Source organism: Notothenia rossii (assembly GCF_949606895.1).
Source record: "Notothenia rossii genome assembly, chromosome: 3".
NCBI classification, from domain to species: Eukaryota; Metazoa; Chordata; class Actinopteri; order Perciformes; family Nototheniidae; genus Notothenia; species Notothenia rossii.
In genome coordinates, this window is record NC_136901.1 from 49,315,193 (window position 1) to 49,336,114 (window position 20,922).

Consider the following 20,922-nt stretch of genomic DNA (forward strand, 5'->3'; position numbering starts at 1 on the left):
CCTTCAGCTTCATAAAGGGACGCAAATAGCTTTCAACTGATTGCAATGTATTCCCATCTGCGGCGGGATATGACGCTCATGGAAGCACGGCATTCGTTTGTGTCGGCTGCCCTTAAAGGCAATGTGAGCGTCCATTCCCATTGGATAACGGAGAATTGTACACCCGGAAGTAAGTATTTCCCTTACTGTCGATTGATTTTACAGTGATATCTGCACTACTCATCGACTAAAAAACACCAGATTATCCTTGTTAATTACACAACATTGATTGGTTTAAATTGTGTGCAATGCTTTTGTAATTTTCCCCTTCGATTCGGAGAAACAAATATTTTTTCGGAGTAAAGGATGGCAGAAGACACTACACTACCCAGAATCCCCAGCTATCGTTTAGGACTACACCATGTGATCTGTTTGACAAGCCCCGTGATTAGTTCTCAAGCTCTGTGATTGGTTGACCTCCAACTGCATTCCATTCATTCCAATGGCTGGCGTCTATGTCACGTGATCTTCAAATTCCTCCCTGCAGAAAAAAAAAACATGGCCGAACTTCGTTTTATTCTCGGTGGAAAATGCCTAATTTAAAGTTAGTTTGGCCGTTAAAATCCGTTTTGATGTCATATGATGCGAGAAATATGAGTTGTTATTTCAGATTATGTGTGCAGTGGATGTACATGATCTTTAGTTTGCTAGTTATTACGAAGATTACTTCAGGAAATTGTGTCCATACAACGTTTTCATTGTTACCAAGGTGGTTGCTAGGAACGCTGCTATCGATATTATTACTGTTATGTTGTGTAACTGTTTAATGGTGTTATCCTTATTGCTACCCCCTTCCCCTTCAATGTATAGTGTTGGTCCACATATATATATATATATATGGATGGTCTACCTGCCTGTCAGCCTTCCATCTGTGCACAAACTTATCTCGTGCCCTCATTGGTCATGTGCGCGTTCGTGTGTGTTGGAGGAGGGGCTCTGTAAGGAAGTCTGAAGGAAGAGGGAGATTTTTTTTTAATTCTAGCACACTCTGGTCTGCTGGTTTCTCCGAATGGACGTAATGCCATTTCTACTGATCATAGTTCCATTGTTGAGGTCTACTAAAATAGATATATATTGTTCAATGTTCCAAACTCACATTGGTTTCTCATACAGCATCTCTGTATAGTATGTGTATTCACTCTGTCCTACATGGCTTGTTGGTGCTCCTCCCCCCCCCCCCTCCCTGTGAGCACAGTGGCCGTCTGCGAGACAGCGAGACACAGCGAGACCCAGCCCGAACACACACACACCAACACACACACACACACACACACACACACACACACACACACACACACACACACACATGCCCTGGCTGGGAGTTTGTGTGTGTGCTCAGGCTGAGTTCCGTGATGTCTCGCCGACCCCACACCGGTGTGCCAGCTCACACTCTCCTCGCAGCAGCGAACCTCGCAACGTCCCGCCGAGTGTGTGTGAGGAAGTCCGCGGATTGGTCCAAACGTAACGGCTCCGCGGACGTAACGTTACGTTACTATGCCCAAATACGTCACTGTACCCAGGAAGAAAAAGAGACATCTCCAACGAGGCGTTTTGGGACAGCATAGACAGGTATTTTCTGTGTTAGAGTTTTACTCGCTATAGGATGTACTTTGAGGGTTTGTGACTGCAGACCGTTTACATGCAGAAAAAGCTTCATAACACACAAGGGGACGGGTAATAACCGGAAAAGCATGACATGGGACCGTTAAAGATTCTGCCCAACTCGGTTAACCAAGATTTGACAATAATCTTTTTGAAGTTGACAAAGTGACACGAAGATTCCTGCAGATAGAGCTGATACTGGTGGTTTTGGTTGCAATGTGATTACGTGAGGCATCTGGGCCTATGGGTCCATTTTATTGTAAGACACTCAATTAAAATTGAATGATCTATGGTATCAAAGGCGGCGGTGAGATCTAAAAGGATTAAAATAAATGAGTTGCCAGAGTCAGCTGCTGACAGAAGACCATTGAGCACTTTGAGGAGTGAAGCCTCTTTGCTAGTGGCCACTTTAAAGTCAGACTGAACATTTGCAGAAACCATTTACGGTCCTAAATGATATTACCTGTTCTGCAGCTATTCTTTTAAAGAACCTTTGCCAGGAATGGAAGTTTGAAGATAAGGTAAGATGAAGGTTGTCTAGAACTTTAAGGTGAGTATTTTTCGAGAAGCAGTTGGACTTTTGAATACTTAGGGTGAATTGTGACAATGCCAGATCTTAGATTTAATTTTGATTGAATTACAAATCAAAAAACGCGCAGCAGGACCTCTACAAGGCTGTAGCAGGAACAACCCAGAGTTTCCGAAATTGAGCAATGGTACGTTTTAGTGCTTAGGAATTTAACTGTAAGTTAGTCGCTTTGGATAAAAGCATCTAACAAGTAACACGTAATGTAACTATTTATCTGTAATTGGGTCTTGTTTCTTCTTTCAAATGTTACATATACTCACGTTAAGTGCCCCTCTACAGACAATCATTCTAACAGCAACAAATCGATCAAGTCATGTAGTTATGCATTACTGCAATCAAAGAGAGCCTTGGAGAACATGATGTAGACAAAAAAAAGTGGCTCTGTTGGGTTTTGTGTCATAAAGAACATATTTTTCAGGGTCCTTAACCATGAGAAAGTCTGGAAAGCCTCAATGGAAAGTGGAGCTTATGGACTGGGACCCAGCGAGTGGGCTGTGGGAAGATTAAACTGAATCCCTAAATCATTCTGCTTAAGCACTTGATGGGTTTAAACCATAGACTGTATAAATGGACGTAGTGTCCGTGACGTCACCCATAGGATTCTGCAGAATTGCCGAGAAACCTAAAGTAGGCGGAGTCGGCCACTAACGGCTCAACAGTGACGTCAGAGTCTAACTCCCACCTGCTCCAAATAAGGGCAAAGAGGCGGAGCCGAGGCGGGTTATGACTAGAAAGGATCCGTCTTGTGTAAATATGACGTCACGTTCTCGTTGTAACTCTCGTTGTAACATCTACAGCAGTGACATGATGCAACATACACATTAATGCAGCAGGATAATAGTAAAACACTGAAAGTGAACATTTTATTGCACCAGGAGCTATCTTGGGATTTTTACTGCGACAACGTTGACATGCCTGTGAATAAAAAATAAACCATAGTGTTGGTGATCTCCAGCAGTGGTTCCCAACCGGTGAGCACTGTCCAAGTGTGCCGCAAAAAAACGTATTTTTATGTTCCACATTTTTTTCTCACTTAATAAACTTCACTTCATATACACTTTATTTTATTACATGTACAATGGAGTTCATAAGCTAATAAAACATATATTGCTCAGATTTAGAAATATTAAACAGCTTAAATTCTCATGATTTACGTCAGCCGTCATTGTTTACGGTGGGCAGAGCAGCTTTTTATCCTTAATCCAAATAATTTCAAGATGGATCGTTACGTAGTGACAATAAATAAAGAAGCACCCCAGCCCTCAACAACACAGGCAGGGATGACAGAACATGATGGAACAGCAGTGCAAAAGAAGTCTAAAAGCAGACAGTACAGCGAAAGCTACCTTCGGTATGGTTTCTCCTGGACTGGGGATGCTGACTGCCCGACGCCAGAATGCCTAATCTGCAGCTAAAAATTATCCAACGAAGGAATGGTGCCAAGTAAACTAGCAAGACACTTTAGCACAAAACATCCTTCTTATAATTGCAAGGACATTGAGTATTTCCAGAGACTGAAATCACAAAATGAGAAGCAGAGTCAACGTATGCTTTCGTCTCTACGTGTCTCTGACAAAGCACAAGAGGCCAGCTATTTGGTTGTTGAGTTAATCGCCAAGGCAAAAAAGGCCCACACTATCGTGGAAAACCTCATTCTACCGGCATGTAAGGAAATTGTCAGGGTAATGATAGGGCCAGATGCTACAAAAGAAATCGATAAAATTCCATTATCCAACAATACAATCAAACGTCGCATCGATGACATGTCAGTAGACATAGAAACGGTCCTAACTGAAAAAATACAGAGAAGTGGCAAATTCGCTCTGCAAGTTGATGATTCAACAGACATAAGTGGCCACTGTCAACTCATTGCCAACGTGAGATATGTTGACGGAGAATCCATTGAGGAGAACTTCTTTTTTTGCAAAGAGTTACACACACATGCAACCGGAGAGGAAATTTACAAGACCACAGCTGATTACCTGACAGAACAGGGTCTAAACTGGGGGATGTGCCACAGCATTTGCACCGACGGGGCTGCTTCAATGACGGGGAGGGTGAAAGGCTTTGTAAATAAAGTGAGACAGGTAAATCCCGATGTACAGATAACCCACTGCATGTTACACCGAGAAGCCCTTGTCGTCAAAGCTATGCCACCAGACCTCACTGCAGTATTAGAACAAGCTGTGAAAATAGTGAACTACATCAAGTCTCGTCCGCTGAAGTCGCGGTTGTTCAGCACATTGTGCAATGAGATGGGGGGTGAGCACCATGGCCTTTTACTGCACACGGAGGTCCGCTGGCTGTCACGGGGCAAGGTGCTGTCCCGTGTCTACGAGCTCCGCGACAAACTTGTTGCATTTGCAAATGAGCACGACTTACCCTACAAAGAACACATGGATGATGAATCGTGGTGGGTTAAGCTTGCATATGGCAGATATTTTTAGCCACCTCAATGACCTCAACATCAGAATGCAAGGGAAGAATGAGAATATCCTGACAGCCACAGACAAACTCAATGGTTTCCGATCCAAGTTAAGACTGTGGCAAAATAAAGTCGCCAAGAAAAACATTGAAATGTTTCCGCTGACATCCAGTGACCCAGCGCACAAGACAGCATTTTTTCTACAAGTTGTAGCTGCTCACCTGAGAGCGCTGGAGGAGAGGTTTGAGTCCTATTTCCCTCCTATGAATGAAGACTTCGATTGGCTCCGGGATCCGTTTAATCCTCTGTCATTAATATCAGCCACAAGTTTAAACAACAGAGCTCAGGATGAACTCGCAGAGCTATCTATGGACCGCTCCCTGAAACTGAAGCACGGGGAACTACGTCTGGATATATTTTGGCTGCTTGTGGGACACGAGTATCCATCCCTCTCAGAGAGTGCCATCAAGGTGCTTTTACAGTTTCCAACCTCCTACTTGTGCGAGCTGGCGTTTTCCTCACTCGCATATATCAAAAACAAGACCCGGACCCGGCTGTCAGTGGAGCAGGACCTCCGCGTTGCGCTGTCCACTATCCCCCCACGCATCAAGAGACTCTGCTCACAAAAGCAGGCACAAGTGTCGCACTAGCACCGTGTAACGGTCTGAGAAATGTTTCTGTTTGGATGTTAATTTGTGTGCCTTTCTTATAAATGTATGATTTATGATTTTGTCAATCAGTATTATCTGGATAGCGAAATGCAGAATGTTTCATATTTGGGATGTGGTTGATGAGTCACATGACCACAGTCAGGTCAGAGGGCATTGTTTCATCCCTCCAATTATATTAAGTTATTATTTAATCTAAGTGATCATAGGCCTGCCCCTTTTGAAATCCAAATGTAAAATAATAACTGTATTGATATGTATTCGTGTTTTTACACAGGTAGGCCTACTATTTTCAGCCAAAACAAAAGAGCCTACTTAGTAGGCCTGTTTATAATATTGAATTCATCATAGAAATGGTGTTGACATTTTTATTCTGGTTCTTGTTATTATGTGTGAATACATTATTTGTTCTATAAAATGTTCTATTTAATTAAATACACATTTGAAAACCAATTTATGGTGTATTTATGGTTTTTAGTTTAAGCTCTGAAGTGGTTTTTAAATCTACAAAAAGTTGGGGTTTCTTGGGGTCGAGAAATATTTTCAGGGGTGCCTTGGTAAAAAAAAAGGTTGGGAACCACTGATCTACAGTGTTGTCATTCTTCTTTGAACAGCAAGACCGCTAACACCCTATTTCAACAATCACACTCCCTGTCATTGACATAATTAATAGATAGTTTAGCTTCTCACGATCATTTGCTGTGGCCCACTGATGTTAACGATCGTAACTGAAAGGCTGCCTGCCAAATGTAAACATTCAGCCACGTGACTTGCAAACTCTCGCGAGAGTTTTACACTAGACGGATCCTTTCTAGCCATAACCGCCGAGGCGGGACCTGCTGCCACCGAGCTGGAAGTTCCAGAGCTAGCTGAAGCTACCAAGCTAAGCTAACATGCTCAGCAGTGCTGTTCTGTGATGCTAGCCGGCTAACCTACATCTGTTGCTCCCGGTCTGCACATTTTACGTTGCTTAAAGGCGGGGTAGGTAATTCACTTCAGAAACACTTTTTCTTATATTCCATGGAATGGACTTAACATCCCGATAGCAATGAATATATTAAATGCTTTGAAAATAAATACATAAAAAAATGTCATATGTGGAAGCCGTAGTACTGTAAAAAGCACGACCAATTACTTTAGCCGGCCCGGCTAAAATAACTGGATGGCCTACCTGCATGTCAGCCTTCAATCTGTGCACAAACTTATCTCGTGCCCTCATTGGTCATGTGCGCGTTCATGTGTGTTGGAGGAGGGGCTCTGTAAGGAAGTCTGAAGGAGGAGGCAGATTTTTTTCAAATTCTAGCACACTCGAGCTGGTTTCTCCGAAATGACATACCCCACCTTTAAAGGAGACCTATCATGCTATATTTGAATAATATATTGTAGGGCCATACCTACATAAGGTATATTTATACTTTTTTTTTTTCAAAATACCAAATAGATCATGCATTTTAGCCATGCCTCATTTCGCTCTATTTTGCTCTCCTCCACCCTGTCTTTGCATGCGCTGCAGCTGACCACGCCCCCCTGCAAAGGAGGGGCAGAGTCACGAGCGTCATGTTGCCATGCTGTTACCATGCCACGGCAACCTCTCTTTCCCATATAGGCGGAGCTCCTCATCACTGACGTCAGACTATTTTCAAATCTGTATCAGTCTGTATCAGATCCGTTGCATATGGGATTAGTTTTGTATCATAAAGAGAAAGCAACACTTTCTCAGAATAAAGCAAAACTATGAGTTTAAAAGAAAAAAAAACTGAGTCAAGCAAAATAAAATACATTTCAAAAATAAAAGTTGCAAATAAATCATTTGTGTATTCATGTAAACTATAAGTATTTTTTCTTTGTTTTAACATAGGTTTTTGTTTGCAGTTCTTGTTTCTTCTTTCTCAATGATCAGACTTTTGCTCTCGCTGCAGCACTCTCATTTGCGCTCCTTCACTTTTTGTTTGAGATTCTGACACAAACATCCCAGGTGGGCGGGACTTTTAGAGGTGAGTTACAGCCCAGTCCTCCAGGGATTGTAGCTAGTAGTACCCTTGAATGATGGGATCGGAGACCAAAAGCTTTAGGAATCCAACTATAACATATATTGTTAACTTTTCCCCACCCGCATTCCGCGATGACCCGCCCTACTGTGCCTCTGATTCGCAGACTGTTGGTGGGGGGAAAAAATGCTGACGGGATGCTGAATGTGATTGGACCAATGCGTTGACAGACACACACAGACAGTGGAACAGTCGGACATGCAGAGCGCTGTTTGCAGTGAACATAGTGGAGAATTTTGACTTGTTGTGTTGTGGCGATGTCTCGCAGATAACACAGATAATACAGATAATACATGTGAAAAGTATAATTTGCTCAGAGTCCAGAGACAGTTGTGGTTCGGTCCGGATCTGATCAAGAATTATTGTGATTGGTGGTTTGCTGTGCATGCAGAGCCTGCATATCACTCACTCAAGTACCCCTGACATGAGAGCCGCGCAAGTTTTCCTTTTGTAGCAAGCAGCCACAGCTGGGTTATGGCTAAAAAGGGTCCGTCTAGTGTAAAACTCTCGTTTGGCAGGCAGCCTTTCAGTTACGATCGTTAACATCAGTGGGCCACAGCAAATGATCGTGTGAAGCTAAACTATCTATTAATTATGTCAATGACAGGGAGTATGATTGTTGAAATAGAGTGTTAGCGGTCTTGCTGTTCAAAGAAGAATGACTGTAGATCACCAACACTATGGTTTATTTTTTATTCACAGGCAAGTCAACGTTGTCGCAGTAAAAGTCCCAAGATAGCTCCTGTTGCAATAAAATGTTCCCTTTCAGTGTTTTACTATTATCCTGCTGCAGGGCCGGCTCTAGACAATTTGCAGCCCTAGGCGAGATTTTAGCTGGCGACCCCCCCCCCATAGAATATATAAAGAACAAATAAAAAATCTCTACAAAATACAAATACACTACAAAAACAGAAACTTATTGACATAGGCAAAAAGGCTTACCAATAACCAATCATAGCCAATAAATGTAACTTATTTTATTTTTGTTGTTCATTCATATCTTATTTGACCTAGTTAACACTCATTTATGTATTCATATTTTTATCTCTCCAGTTTTTAAACGATATTTTTTGTTTACTGTCTTATAGTATACATTGAAAACACCAAACACCCCACCCTACACACAAATACAAAAACCACACTTGCTTTAGTTATAATTCAACAAACATCTTTTAATAAACAAGTAGCTTCCGCAGAAGGAGTTATAGAAATATTTTAAAGAACACTTAAGAACACACGTATTGTAATAATAAATAAATAAAATAAAATAAATGAAAAAATATTACAAATACATAAAAACGTTTTATACAAAAAAAGAACAATTACATTTCGGTTTTTGAACACACATATTGTAATAATAAATAAATACCTTACTGACTTGCTTGACTTAAACACTCAGAATTGCACTCGTCTGACTTCTTTGCTGCAAAGTCATCGATAACATCCTCATATGACAGCTGACGAGAAACATCACTGTTAATGCTGATAATGGCAAGTCCACTGAGGCGTTATTGGACCATTGTAGACCTCAGGTAGGTTTTAATTCACTTCAGCTTTGAGAAGCTTCTTTTTGCGATCCTGAGGGCCACCCACATATTAGGATAAACCTCCCTCAGGTTCTTCCTTTCCAAGAACACCAACAGTTCCAGGGTGGTCATTGTGGGTGAGGGGAGAGTTGGAAAGTTCATCAGCTCCAGTGCCAACTCTTTTCCATCTATGTCTGACTGTCCGCCAGAGCTCAGGGTGTTGCTCAGTGTTTGACACTGCTTTGTCAGCTCGTTTCTGGGCAGTTCGGGGAAGTTGACAAGCACCCCAAACTTTGCCTGAACTTCTTCCAGGTGTTCAAAACGCTCATTGAGGGAAGTGATGCAAACATCAACCACCCTGTTGAAAAATGTAACTTCCATCTTTTTTAGGGCATTGGCCATTGGCTCATCAGGTGATTCATAAGAGAACTGCTGTTGACCTCAGCCTCTTCTCATTGAGGACAACATCCACATCCATGTCCTCACACATGTCTTTAGCACTGATCTGAGCAGAGGCAAATCCAGTGGCTCTGTAGTCTTCCAGGGTGGCCTTTGTCTTTCTCAGGAGGTTAACTGCGATGTCAAGTTGCATTGACACAGACTGCATGACCTTACTGACCTGTTTGACTTTACTGAGGATGTCGTACCACACCACAGTGCAAATGGAGAAGCGGTAGGACCCCACTTCCTCAGCCAAAGACTGTGCCTCTATTTTGATCATTATGTCAGTGGCCTTGTCCCTCACCTCCAAAAGTGCATCTCAAACATGTTGAGCCTGATATCGCACAGCTTCCACACTGTTGACCCGGCTCTCCCACCTGGTTTCAGACCATGATTTCAAGGTAGTGGTGACATGGCTCATCAAAATGTCCCAGCGCTTTGTGGATGCTGAAAACAATGTAAAAAGCTTTTGGAGGTAGCCAAAGTATCCAGTGGCATCTAGGGAGCTTTTCGCTGCATCAGCTAACACCAGATTGAGAGTGTGTGCGCCACATGGCGCGAATAGTGCCCTCGGGTTTAGTTCAAGTAACCTGGCCTGAACTCTTTTGTTTTTCCCTCGCATATTGGCACCATTGTCATAAGACTGTCCCCTACAGTCCTCAAAGGGGATGTTCAGTTCTTGGAGCCTGTCCAGGATGAGGGATGACAAACTCTCACCAGTTGATTCCTCAGCGACAAGGAACCCCATGAAGTGTTCCTTAACTTGTGGCATCTCCTCCATTGTAACAATCCTTAAGATGACTGATAACTGCTCTGTGTGGCTAATGTCAGGTGTGCAGTCCAGAATGATGGAATAATATTTAGCCTTCTTAATTTCTTCAATCATGTGGGCACTGATTCTCTCACCGATACATTCAATGAGTTCATTTTGAATATTTTTCCCGAGATATGTGGTATGGCTTGCACCCCTTTTGACTTTAGCAACGTCTTCTTTCATTACAGGGTCAAACATTGCCATCAGCTCCACTTCTTTAAGGAAGTTGCCATTGTTGGGTTTGTTGAGTGTGTCACATGTTCCCCTGAGGCCCATGTTTCTCTCAGCTAATGATTGAATGATGGCGACCAACCTTGTTACCACCTCACGCCATCTCTTCCTTTCTATGTCTCTAAGCGCCATCTCAGTCCTATCAATAGTTTGCCCCTTTTGTAATCGAAACTCTAACTCTTTCCATGATTCCATGTGTTTAGTATGTTCTGGAGTGTTCTCGTGTGTTTTCAGTAATTGGTGGCAATTTTTCCAGTCATTTAGTCCTGCACTGATTAATTTGTATTCCTTCTGGGAGAACAGCTTGCAGCAAAAACAGTAAAGGCTGTCGTTTTTCTGTGAGTATAATAGCCAGCTTCTCTTGATTCTTTCCCCATTTACCAGTTTTCTATAAAAGTATTGGTGGTGGCAGCTTCTCCCATCCTGTCTTTTTGGAAAAATGAAGTGAGGTTTTGCCTGATAGGGTCCTCTGCTCACAAACTCTGTTCTTACCTTATCAGACATGGATGGCCAGTCGGCAGGGAAACAGCTGCTGCCTTTGTGGCGTCACGTGCTGCAGACTGTGTTGTGGTACTCGGGATCAATGTTTCCCCTGCAGATTGTGTAGCAGCAGGTTCACTTGGGACAGGTAGTGATATGTTTTCACCCGTAGACAGTCAAACATGCATGGATACAGTCGGACACCCACTGTGTGTGTGTGTGTGTGTGTGTGTGTGTGTGTGTGTGTGTGTGTGTGTGTGTGTGTGTGTGTGTGTGTGTGTGTGTGTGTGTGTGTGTGTGTGTGTGTGTGTGTGTGTGTGTGTGTGTGTCTTTTACATTAGCATGTACATTATTAGTAAGAGAAGTGCTATTGTAATGTGCAATAATAAACTGGACTCACGTGCTGCAGACTGTGTTGTGGTACTCTGGACCAATGTCTCTCCTGCAGATTGTGTAGCAGCATGTTCACTTGGGACAGGTAGTGATATGTTTTCACCTGCAGACAGTCAAACATGCATGGATACAGTCGGACACCCACTGTGTGTGTGTGTGTGTGTGTGTGTGTGTGTGTGTGTGTGTGTGTGTGTGTGTGTGTGTGTGTGTGTGTGTGTGTGTGTGTGTGTGTGTGTGTGTGTGTTTTACATTAACATGTACATTATTAGTAAGAGAAGTGCTATTGTAATGTGCAATAATAAACTGGACTCACGTGCTGCAGACTGTGTTGTGGTACTCGGAACCAATGTCTCTCCTGCAGATTGTGTAGCAGCAGGTTCACTTGGGACAGGTAGTGATATGTTTTCACCTGCAGACAGTCAAACATGCATGGATACAGTCGGACACCCACTGTGTGTGTGTGTGTGTGTGTGTGTGTGTGTGTGTGTGTGTGTGTGTGTGTGTGTGTGTGTGTGTGTGTGTGTGTGTGTGTGTGTGTGTGTGTGTGTGTGTGTGTGTGTGTGTGTTTACATTAACATGTACATTATTAGTAAGAGAAGTGCTATTGTAATGTGCAATAATAAACTGGACTCACGTGCTGCAGACTGTGTTGTGGTACTCGGGACCAATGTCTCTCCTGCAGATTGTGTAGCAGCAGGTTCACTTGGGACAGGTAGTGATATGTTTTCACCTGCAGACAGTCAAACATGCATGGATACAGTCGGACACCCACTGTGTGTGTGTGTGTGTGTGTGTGTGTGTGTGTGGGTGTGTGTGTGTGTGTGTGTGTGTGTGTGTGTGTGTGTGTGTGTGTGTGTGTGTGTGTGTGTGTGTGTGTGTGTGTGTGTGTGTGTGTGTGTGTGTGTGTGTGTGTGTGTGTGTGTGTGTTTACATTAACATGTACATTATTAGTAAGAGAAGTGCATTGTAATGTGCAATAATAAACTGGACTCACGTGCTGCAGACTGTGTTGTGGTACTCGGAACCAATGTCTCTCCTGCAGATTGTGTAGCAGCAGGTTCACTTGGGACAGGTAGTGATATGTTTTCACCTGCAGACAGTCAAACATGCATGGATACAGTCGGACACCCACTGTGTGTGTGTGTGTGTGTGTGTGTGTGTGTGTGTGTGTGTGTGTGTGTGTGTGTGTGTGTGTGTGTGTGTGTGTGTGTGTGTGTGTGTGTGTGTGTGTGTGTGTGTGTGTGTGTGTGTGTGTGTGTGTGTGTTTTACATTAACATGTACATTATTAGTAAGAGAAGTGCTATTGTAATGTGCAATAATAAACTGGACTCACGTGCTGCAGACTGTGTTGTGGTACTCGGGACCAATGTCTCTCCTGCAGATTGTGTAGCAGCAGGTTCACTTGGGACAGGTAGTAGTGATACGTTTTCACCTGCAGACAGTCGAACATGCATGGATACAGTCGGACACCCACTGTGATTGACAACCTGGACAGCCAGTTAGAAGCTAGAATGCCAACCTAGAGAGCCAATCAGAACCTAGAACGTGCTGCAGGGCTGGCCAGACTATTATATTGTGCATAAAGTTAGATGCATTAGGATAGTCATATGCTCATGATATTCCAAGTTCAATTATATAATATTATCATTTTAAATAATGATATTCAATAATATTAAATAATAAGGACAGAGATTTGTGGCCAATTCACTATTGCATTTATTTTATAGGCCTGAATTAGACAAGCAGTTTCTTTCCGAATTTTGATATTGATATAATATTGGTAATTTAATTGATTGCTGATGTTCTTCTTATGCAGTTGACCCTGAGGAAAGTGAGACAGCTGCAGTTATGGCTTGACTCTGGGGAATCTAGCCATAACAGTATGGATGTATAATTTATCTGTAGGCTACAAGGGTGGTCCGCACGCGTGGGCCGGTGCGTCTGAACGTCCCGGGCTGAATTTGTGTCCCAGTCCGCCCATGCTTTCGTATCTCTCTTCATACCTTCGCACCCCGCCTTGGCCATCACATTTTACACACACACAGACTCCAAAACCCACAACCCCTTGCGGCTGCTACTCTTGAAGTGACAGGCCAAGCCTGCAACACTTTCAATACAATTTCAAGCTAGTTTCAAAAATGTGTTTGTAAAGTTGTGCTGTATTTTCTACATTTCAGAATGAAATTGATGTGCAAACGGACCCCCCTCCACGAATACACCACAAGTCCATGCAGGCACGACCACGTTTCAGGTCAGCTGGACAGCAAGTTCGAATCCATGTTGGTTGTTCCAAAGGTCAGTATCATAATATTTAAATATTGATATGTAAGATACAAATACACATATGTAACATGCGTATATATATCATTATATAATATTATATATAATATTTTCAGGAACTGAAGTCAAACCAACTGGGTGTACTGTTGGGACACAAACACATGATGACACAAGTACTGTGGATGCTGGGATTCAGTGCAACCTGCAGCTAAACCTCCCTGAAAGGGACATAATTGATGAGGAAAAAGAGCTTGAGGCGGACAATAGCCAACATGAAGAAGATAATCAAAATGATCATCTTTATAGCCCATCAGACGTGGAATCTGATTCGTCAACTGATGAGTATTGTCTTGTCATGTTTTTTAAATGTTGCTACATTATCATTATGCAGGGTCGGATCCAGCCATTTATTGCAGACTTGATCATTTTACTCTTTGTCCATTTCACAGGGACAGTGACAACCAGGACGACAATGATCCTCTTAGGAGTAAGCTTCTGCTTGTGTTCATGTCTTCCCTGATGTCACTATTCACCCATTGTCCGATGTGTAAAGAGAACTCGCCAGGTCGCCTTCGGAGAACAATGGACACATTTGTGGAAATCGATCAAAACTGCAAACATTGTGGTTTTCAAAGGTAATATTTTGAAATGATGACCATGCGAAATATGTATTCGAGAATGATATTTGTGGCCATGATTGACAGGTGGTCCTATTCATGAGATACTCATACAGGTTCTATAGTACGATAGAAAATTGAATGAATATATTTTTCTCACACGTCATGGCAGAATCAACCTTTAATTGATAAAACTCCTGCTGGAAATCTGCTGTTGTCAGCAGGAATTCTTTTTGCGGGTACATCACCAACAAAAGTGCTGAGGGTACTGAAATCCATCAACTGCTACACCATCACAACAAGGACATTTCTGAATCATCAGAAGAAATTCCTTCAACCTGCAATCAAGACAGTCTGGACCAAGAATCGGAACAACATTGTGCAGAAACTGAAGGAGACGAACAAACACAAAGAACTGGTGTTAGGAGGGGATGGATGCTGTGATAGCCCTGGTCACTGTGCCAAGTATGGATCCTATACCATACAAGACCTCACAATAAACAAGGTGTTGGATGTTCAATTAGTGCAGGTCAGTATTAGTGAATGTATCCTATGTTATGAATAGCCTCCTCCATATACTTTATAGCCAAACACAGCTGAGAATATTTTCTATCGAACCCAAGAAAATATAATTTCAGGAGTGTTTTTTTTTGGCCGATGCATTTCAAGCTCAAAGCATTAACCATGTTCACAAATATGACCGCTGAAAATCAAATGCTCCATCTTTATAAAATATTATGTGTGTTCTGAATGTATTTCCAGAGTAATGAAGTCCCTTCAAGTGTCCACATGGAAAAAGAGGGGCTTGTGCGATGTGTCCAGTTCTTGGAGAGTGAAAACCTTGTCATGAAGACAATTGTGACAGACAGACACACACAGATCAACAAATGGCTGAAGGAAAACCAAGAACATGTGGACCATCGGTTCGACGTTTGGCACCTTGCAAAAAGTAGGTTAATTTTTTAACTATAGTAGAATTATAATTCTCCAATTCACTCCAATTAAAAAAATAAAAATAAATACTGAACTTTCTATTTTATAGACCTAAAAAAAAAACTGGTAAAGCTTGCAAAGGACAAGCAATGTACAGATATATGGGAATGGATACAATCCATTCTGAACCATTTGTATTGGTGTGCCGTATCAACTCCGGATGGAAATGGAGAAATTATTGCTGAAAAATGGCTGTCCCTCAACAACCACGTTATAAACATTCACACCAAACATGGCAGAGTGTTCGAGAAATGTGCCCATGGTCGGCTGCCTGCAGCTCAGAATCGCAAGAAAAAATGGCTCAAAGCAGGTAATAATATTTTCTACGACAATGGACCACTCATCAAATGTTGTGTTGGAATGTTTTTGTGTCTTCAGTAAAGAAAAATGATATGCAGTGAAGAACTAATATTTTTTCTATTATCGTATATCCTATATCCTTTTTGGATTGTGTATTTTCAGATTCAGTGCCAGCACTAAAGCTGAATAAAGTTGTCAGCCAGAAAGCTTTTGTCAGAGATGTCAAGAAGATGTCCCCTTCACAGCAAACCTACGGGGTGGAAGTATACCACAGTATAGTTAACCAGTTTGCCCCAAAGATGTATGCATACTCGTACACTGGCATATATTGCAGGTAAAGTATAATATGAATCTCATCAGAAAATGCTTGCGACTTCAACTTTATTTGCTGATTTATCTATTTGCCAAGTTCTTCTTTTTTGGGGGTTTCCCCTCTCCTGTAGTGAGATCTATGGGTTTGTGTGCATGTAAATGGCCTGCAAACGCTAAAATCCCTATGAAATCTCTCTCTCTCTTTCTCTCTCTATACAATAAATGTATTTATTTTGTAGGTTGATCCTAGCAGCAATGCACTACAATGAGAACTCTGGCAGGAAGCATGCCAAAACCAGGACAGGACAACTGCAATACACTGTGAAATTCCCCAAAGCAAAGAAAGGTCATGTAGTTAGACGTGTGAATACAGCAGCTACATATGGTAAGAAAGTGAAAGTGAGAGAATAATAACATTAATTATACCGTTTTACCAAATTAATGAAAAACATTCAATCTTGGACAATATTATTGTGTAAATATTGAAAATTGAGCTATGTGAGAATGGAGTGTACAGTTTCAACTACAATGATTAATTATGCAAAGTGCCTCAGGGCATGCTATGCATAATTGGGGGACTAGAAAATATAGTATAATTCTTGATTATAAAACATCTTTTTTGCAGAGTATGTTACCGAACTCTTGACCGAGACTCTAGGCTTGTGCGAAAACAATGTCGACGAGGAACCTTTCGATGGCCCAGATCCACTCAGCAGTCGATGGGAAAAACCAGACAAGAGAGAGGTTGTTGCGCTGTTTAGAAGCATATTTAATCACTGAACTGACAATCAGTTTTGTTATTGACTCTAATCAAGTGCTGGATACTTGAACGACGTGTAGATGTCAGATGGAAACGTCGCCTGGATCTTTTTAATGGCACATGATGGCAGTGGGATTCTGTGGTTCTTACCAAGTATTCCCCAGCAAAATCTCACTAGCTGGCGGTATGCCACATAGCGATACATTCTGTAAAATACAAGATCATAAATGTCAATGGTAATCACTTCAACCTTATTTGCTTATTTATCTATTTATTCTGTAACTTTGCCAGAGTGACCCAAAAATAATAACCACAAAAAAATGACTTCCCAAAAATACATCAAATTTCTGAGCTCTACAAATTTGTGAACACAAGTAACTTACTCATTACGTGGCTGATCACCTGCTTGTTGTCTGTCCCTCTTTGAATAATGATGGTAGGCTGTCTGCAACACCCAAACATCCAGACAATTTGATTGGAATCCTGGGTGATCTTACGCAGGTTATGTTTGCACCATCTCCCTCATATTCATTGAATTCCTCCATTTTGGCCACCATGACATCCTTTTCTTGGCAGCATTGGCACTCTTCAATTGTTTCCATGATTGTACATTTTTCACATGTACACCTAAATGTACAAAAGATAGTTGAGAAATAATTGCATTTTTAGGAGGAGACCTACTTCTGTGGTGAGTTCCAAACCTAGCAGAGTGTGTTGCAGTTACCTGAGCCAAGTGTCTATGAATTATAATCAAATGTATACCAGTAAATGGTAAATGGACTGTACTTATATAGCTGCTATGTATTATTATTTATTTACTATATATGAACATCTCTATGAATTATAATCACATGTATACCAGTCTGTGTTCTGTTGCCTGAGCCAAGTGTGCCTGCTATGTATTATTATTTATTTACTATATATGAACATCTCTATGAATTATAATCAAATGTATACCAGTCTGTGTTCTGTTGCCTGAGCCAAGTGTGCCTGCTATGTATTATTATTTATTTACTATATATGAACATCTCTATGAATTATAATCAAATGTATACCAGTCTGTGTTCTGTTGCCTGAGCCAAGTGTGCCTGCTATTTATTATTATTTATTTACTATTTATTGAGAATCTCTATGAATTAAAGTCAAATGTATACCAGTCTGTGTTCTGTTGCCGCACCGGATCTCCGCCAAATCCAGGATCATCGTCCCCATTTTCGCTCCCGTCTGTATCTCTACCGCTACTTGAATACTGTGGCTCAAACTGGTATGGTTCCACCACGTTAGACTCGCCCGCATGATCTGATTCCACCACACCGGCATCCTCTTCAATAAAATCCTCCTCTTCTTGAAAGTGCACCGAGTCTATTGACGACTCACTGTCACTCGATGCTGTCGAAATGTCCGAGCCAGAGTCCGACATCAGCCATATAGTTAGTGTATTATTCAAAAAGTGTTCTACTCCTGACGTGCGTGACGTCACTAACCGGTGAAAGCTGTTTGGTCCGGAGCGGTCGTGTAACATCGGAAGCGAGCATGGAAAGTTGTAATAAATCACGATTTATAAATACAGCGGGCATATTGTCATTAATGACAAATGATTTCCCATTAATAATAGTATACATTATCCTAATAAGAACAGTGTTGTACTTCATTTCGTAAGCTCTTTAACTAGAGTTTGTGATGTCACAGCTAGAGTGGAGGACAGCTTGAAATTTGCATTCATATATTTTTTTTAAACTGCCATAATTCCAAAACCCTACATTCCCGAGACATAATTTATCATGACAAACGTAGGAAAACATTTCGTAGCTTGAAAAATGATAAATAATTAAGCAAAAATAATTAAACAAAAGGCTTTTTGAGGGCATGAAGTGACAAAAACGTTCAACATTCCTCCATTAAACCCCATTGTAATTTCAGGCAGATATTTCCTCACGGCAGCAGCCGCACACCTTTAGTTAGACTGCCAAAAAGGCAACATTATTAACCCGAAACTACACAAAAATTACACTTCAGATACTCAACTTCCTTGACATGCTTCACGTTTTGAAATTTCACAGATATCTGTTACGGTTCTTCCACAAAACGTTCACATGTAAGAGGTTTATCTCTCATTCAGAACAATGAAGCCTTTGATCTCTACAGAGCTTGTTAGCTCAACTATAAACACCTGTGTAAGGGCACACAATGATGTCATCACTCCAACTGACATGCTCAGAGCAGCAGACTTCAGATAGCAGTGTGCTAACAGTCCAGCCGTGAAGACATCTACGGGACAGTTTTGAGATTTCTTCAAATGCCGTTGCCATGGCAACACAATGCTCGCCTTGAAACACGGTTTTCTCATAACTTCAGTCAAAATACTCCAAACAGCCTAGAACTTTACAGGTTTGGTAACGATGCAGCCATCAACGCATCTAAGCGTAGTATGGGGTGTAATCAAATGCCGTTGCCATGGTGACAGACAACTCGCCATGAAACAGGATGTCGCTGTCAGTCCAATCGACACGGTCCAATCGTCCCCCAATCTTCACTTGTATATCACCGGTCCATGCCTCAACAGCTCTACGCCAAATCTGAGATCTCACCATATGCCGTTTCCATGGAAACACATCCCTCGCCATAAAACATGATGTCGCTATAAGTTCAATGGATACGATCCAATCGTCCCCCAATCTTCACTTGTATATCACCGGTCCATGCCTCAACAGCTCTACGCCAAATCTGAGATCTCACCATATGCCGTTTCCATCCCTCGCAATGAAACACAATGTCCCTTTAACTACTATGAAAATTGTCAAAAAGTGCTAAAACTTCACATGTGTGCTAACAGTCCAGCCGTGAAGACATCTATGGGACATGCCGTTGCCATGGCAACACAATACTCGCCATGAAACATGGTTTTCTCATAACTTCAGTGAAAATGCTCCAAATGGCCCAAAACTTCAAAGGTTTGTTAACAATGCAGCCATCAACACATCTAAGCGTATTATGGGATGTCATCAAATGCCGTTGGTATGGCGACAGATCATTCGCCATCAAGTTAGTTCAAAGGTTTGCATTTCAAATATTCTGCTGCTTTTCCAAGCCTTTTTACTTTCTTTTATTTTCTCATCACACATTCAAGCCCCCAGTGTTCATGTATCATTTCAATCTAAATTCTTCACTTTCTTCTTACACATTACATTTCAGCATAGCAGTTTAGCATCAACTTTTCAGCATAAAGCATTCCCACTAGCAATTTCTTCAGGAATTGCATTCTCTAGTTATTATTATTATTCCCGCGTGCCACCTGCAGATCCACTTGGGAGACATTTGTTTTTGTTTTTCACAAAGGCATCCCTGAGGGTCTTCCATCTCGCCTTGCAAACGTCGACTGAAATAAAGAATAGATTCAGATGAATAAAATGATTTCACACATTTTTCTTTGCTTGTTTTCCCCTTCACAGATACTTGGCTTCCGGGGACTCACTGATCAGCCTAGCATTCAGCTATCGGCTAGGATGCACTACTGTGACAAACTCTCGGTTCCTACCCAGGCCAACAGAAGACACATGGAGGGAGGTCGCACAATGCTTCTGGGAAAAATTGAATTTCCCAAATTGCCTGGGAGCAATAGATGAAAAACATATTGTCATCCAAGCACCACCACTGTCTGGGAGTCAGTACTTCAACTACAAGAACACATTTTCCATAGTGCTTATGGCACTTGTGACTACAGGTTCCGAGTCATTCAAGTGGGGGACTTCGGAATTACAAGTGATGGTGGGACGTATGCTAGATCGGATTTGGGGAAAGGAATGGAGACCAAAACTCTTCATGTTCCAACCAGTACCTCTCTACCTGATGCTGCTCACCTGGGTGAGATGCCATTCGTCATTGTGGGTGACGCAGCTTTCCCACTCAAGCCATACCTCATGAGACCATACCCCGGAAAGAACCTCACTCATCAAAAGAGGATTTTCAACTACAAACTGTCAAGAGCAAGGATGGTGGTTGAAAATGCTTTCGGCATTCTGGCCTCCAGGTGGAGAATCTTCCATCGCCGTATCAACCTGCACCCGAAAAACGTGGACACGCTTGTGGTGGCTGGATGCATCCTTCACAACTTCCTGCTTGCCCCTAGTTGAAACCAGAGGTTGCTAGATGAGGAAGAGCAGCAGGGGAGAAACATGGCACCGGTGAGAAACATGGGAGGAAACAGGGCATCAACAGAGGCCTGTGATGTGAGGGAGGCTTTCTGCACCTTCTTCAACTCTCCTGAGGGCTGTGTGACTTGGCAGGACATGATGGTGTGATTACTGGAACACAATAGTATTACACCGCCAAATCAATTGAAAAATGTGTTATCTTTTCATTCCAGAAAATTATAAAAAGCAAAAAAGTTATTGTACTACCATTTG

At 41.9% G+C, this 20,922-nt stretch overlaps 1 protein-coding gene across 1 annotated transcript; it reads left to right on the plus strand.

The window, feature by feature from the left end:
- Positions 1–14,335: 14,335 nt before the first annotated feature.
- Positions 14,336–20,649, plus strand: LOC307032949 (uncharacterized protein; the record flags this gene model as incomplete). The annotated part of the gene is made up of 8 exons (XM_079671222.1): positions 14,336–14,683; positions 14,917–15,103; positions 15,197–15,457; positions 15,610–15,781; positions 15,999–16,144; positions 16,385–16,503; positions 19,969–20,123; positions 20,241–20,649. The coding sequence occupies exons 2-8, from the start codon at positions 14,944–14,946 to the stop codon at positions 20,647–20,649; spliced, it is 1,422 nt and encodes a 473-aa protein (XP_079527348.1). The 5' UTR covers positions 14,336–14,683; positions 14,917–14,943.
- Positions 20,650–20,922: the final 273 nt, after the last annotated feature.